The sequence below is a fragment of the Hevea brasiliensis genome, chromosome 3, assembly GCF_030052815.1.
Source record: "Hevea brasiliensis isolate MT/VB/25A 57/8 chromosome 3, ASM3005281v1, whole genome shotgun sequence".
NCBI lineage: Eukaryota > Viridiplantae > Streptophyta > Magnoliopsida > Malpighiales > Euphorbiaceae > Hevea > Hevea brasiliensis.
The window spans coordinates 112380174-112382679 of NC_079495.1; the positions used below are offsets into that span (position 1 = coordinate 112380174).

A 2506-nucleotide genomic window follows, 5' to 3' on the forward strand; every position below is an offset into this window, starting at 1 on the left:
GTCGAATAATGTTGCCCTAGGATAAGATGAAAGGCTGACATGTGATGGCCTTAAAATCCAACGGTGGACGTAGCTCATCCAGACCCTTATATTTGTCCTAATTGGCAATTCTATCACCCTGGAAAACACTGGCGGCATCCTCTCGATCTCTCTGGCATTGGCAGCGGCGCAGCGGGGTTTCTGATTTCTGCATTGGGCGTTAACTGAAAAAATGGTGAGTCAAATGGTTCCCAGCAGCTTCTTTTTTGGTCTGATACGTAATTTTGTGTGCTCATCCTTAATGGCCTTCTTTTTCCGTGATGATTCTTGAAGGTTCTTCAAAATGATATCGATTTGCTTAACCCTCCAGCTGAATTGGAGAAGAGGAAGCACAAGCTCAAGCGTCTCGTGCAGTCTCCTAACTCATTCTTCATGGTAAATTTCCTTTTGTAAATCAACATTTGCCGCCGTTTTACCCGTGTCGATTATGTGATAACTGAAGATTAATTGTTTGATATGTGCAATTTCTGGATTTCCTGTTGGCGCAGGATGTGAAGTGCCAGGGATGCTTCAATATGTAAGTTTTTGTTTCCCTAAATTTTCATTCGTTAGTTATCTCTACTACTTTAACTGAATAAGATTTAGAATTTTGGTTTTGGCAACTGAATAAGGCTTAGGATTTGGTGTTTTGATTAGCTAGCTTATTTTATTATTTAAAACAAACATTATATAAATGTGCTGTATTGCAGAACTACTGTGTTCAGTCATTCCCAAACTGTGGTGGTGTGTGGCAATTGCCAGACCGTCTTGTGCCAGCCAACCGGTGGACGTGCAAGGCTTACAGAGGGTTGCTCCTTCAGGAGAAAGGGTGATTGAAGATGATATTTTTCTCTGCTCTTTACCTACTATTGCTGAATGTTAGCAATGTGGGTTTTTTTTTTTTTTTTTTTTTTTTAAGGGATGATGGTGTCAGCAAATGAGAGCTCTTCTGGGTTTTGCTTCTGAAATGGATTTTTGTTAGCTCAAAGATTATAGACGTCTTATTTCTATTTTAGGATTTTTATCTGATTTTGATTTATTGAATCTAGTTTCACTTAAAAAACTCAGTCTATGTTTTTGCACTTTTTCTTAGTGTTGTCTTTTTTTAATTCCTTCTGCTATGTCTTGTTAGGTACCTGTTATTTTGCCTCTTCAAAATCAATGCTGGTTTTGGAAATGGGATTGGTGCATCTAGGGAAATACTCTTATGTTTTATCTGTTTATAATCTTCGTTGAAAGGTCTGGTAGCCCTGTCCATGGGAATTAGTCGAGTCTTAAAGGAGTGGTTGTAAATTTAGCCAGGATAATAAGTAAATGTTTGGAGAAAAGTCAGCATACTGTCTTTGTTAGTGAAAAAATTTTCCATGGATCTCAGTATGATAAGGCATAATTTCACCTTGCTGTGTCTATATATTTCTTCATCCTCTGGTCTTTTTGATCTGAAATTTCATCTGCCATTTTGCCTTGTATTTAGGCATTTAGGGTGCTGATATTATGCATATTTCCCAAGCAGTAATGTTTCATGGAGTTATTGATTGGTTTTTAATACTTATGTTTCATGGCCATACTATATATAATGTTTGAGGGGCATTTTATTTCATTACTCCTTTCACTCTTGAGATCAGGAAGATCTTTCTTCAATGCTTGTAGGACTTGGAATGCCTTGTTTATACGTGTGATTTAGTTGGTGCATTATTGGTCACGCTATTTCTTTGGTAGAATGAGTTGAGAGTTTTAGTTACTTCTCTGGAAGATGAGAGTCTATCAATTGAATGTGTGTCTCTATTTTCTGTGTTATGGTGGGTCTCTTGCATATATCTTTCAATTGCTTTGGAAGTTGCTTGCATCTATGTGCGTATTTTGTAACTATCTTTGTGAAAAAGAAATTTGATTGCATTTTGCAACAGTGATTATAGAGAAATGAACCATTCATATTATTTTAGTGCAGCTACCGCTATCTTGTGTTGTTTGCATTACTTAAAATGTGTCAATAATTCGAATGGTATTAGCAATTGATGGTTGTTTTTGTAGCCTGATATGGCTGTTCTCAACTTGATATCGAAGTAACAATTCTGGCTGAACCCACCCAGTCTAGATTAGTTTATCAGTATGGTGAACGAAAGGGAATGGGCTTGATTGTGGTTTAAAGGCGTCGCTATAAATTTGAGCAGTCCCGGATTTTTAAGAAGCAATATCCATCTGGCCACTTGCAGCGAGGCACCTCATCAATTTAAACTTAGGGTGCGTTGGATGCTGCTGATGGCTGGTGGATATTCAACTCAACTCAACTAAGCCTTTATTTCAAAAATTTGGGGTCGGCTATATGGATTCGCTTTCTCCTCTCTGAACGATTTTGGGTTAAATTCTCAGAAATATGTAATGCTTCTAGGTCACGTTGTACTACTCTCCTCCAAGTCAATTTAGGTCTATCCTTTTTTTCTTTCTATCCTCTAACCTAAGGTGCTCTACTTGTCTAACTGGAGCCTTC

General features: G+C 37.7%; 1 protein-coding gene across 2 annotated transcripts; it reads left to right on the forward strand.

The window, feature by feature from the left end:
* Positions 1–2260, forward strand: LOC131178771 (40S ribosomal protein S27-2-like). 2 transcript variants are annotated; one of them, XM_058144658.1, is made up of 6 exons: positions 1–214; positions 313–414; positions 528–556; positions 729–847; positions 1151–1210; positions 2047–2260. In XM_058144658.1, the coding sequence occupies exons 1-6, from the start codon at positions 212–214 to the stop codon at positions 2052–2054; spliced, it is 321 nt and encodes a 106-aa protein (XP_058000641.1). In that variant the 5' UTR covers positions 1–211; the 3' UTR covers positions 2055–2260. The 2 variants fall into 2 exon arrangements, with proteins under 2 accessions (XP_058000641.1, XP_058000642.1); XM_058144659.1 differs by lacking the exon at positions 1151–1210 and having other exon boundaries at positions 2050–2260.
* Positions 2261–2506: the final 246 nt, after the last annotated feature.

Coding starts and splice junctions, on each gene's coding strand:
- LOC131178771 (XM_058144658.1), top strand. Junction 415..527: donor CTCCTAACTCATTCTTCATG/GTAAATTTCCTT, acceptor CTGTTGGCGCAG/GATGTGAAGTGCCAGGGATG. Junction 557..728: donor TGCCAGGGATGCTTCAATAT/GTAAGTTTTTGT, acceptor GCTGTATTGCAG/AACTACTGTGTTCAGTCATT.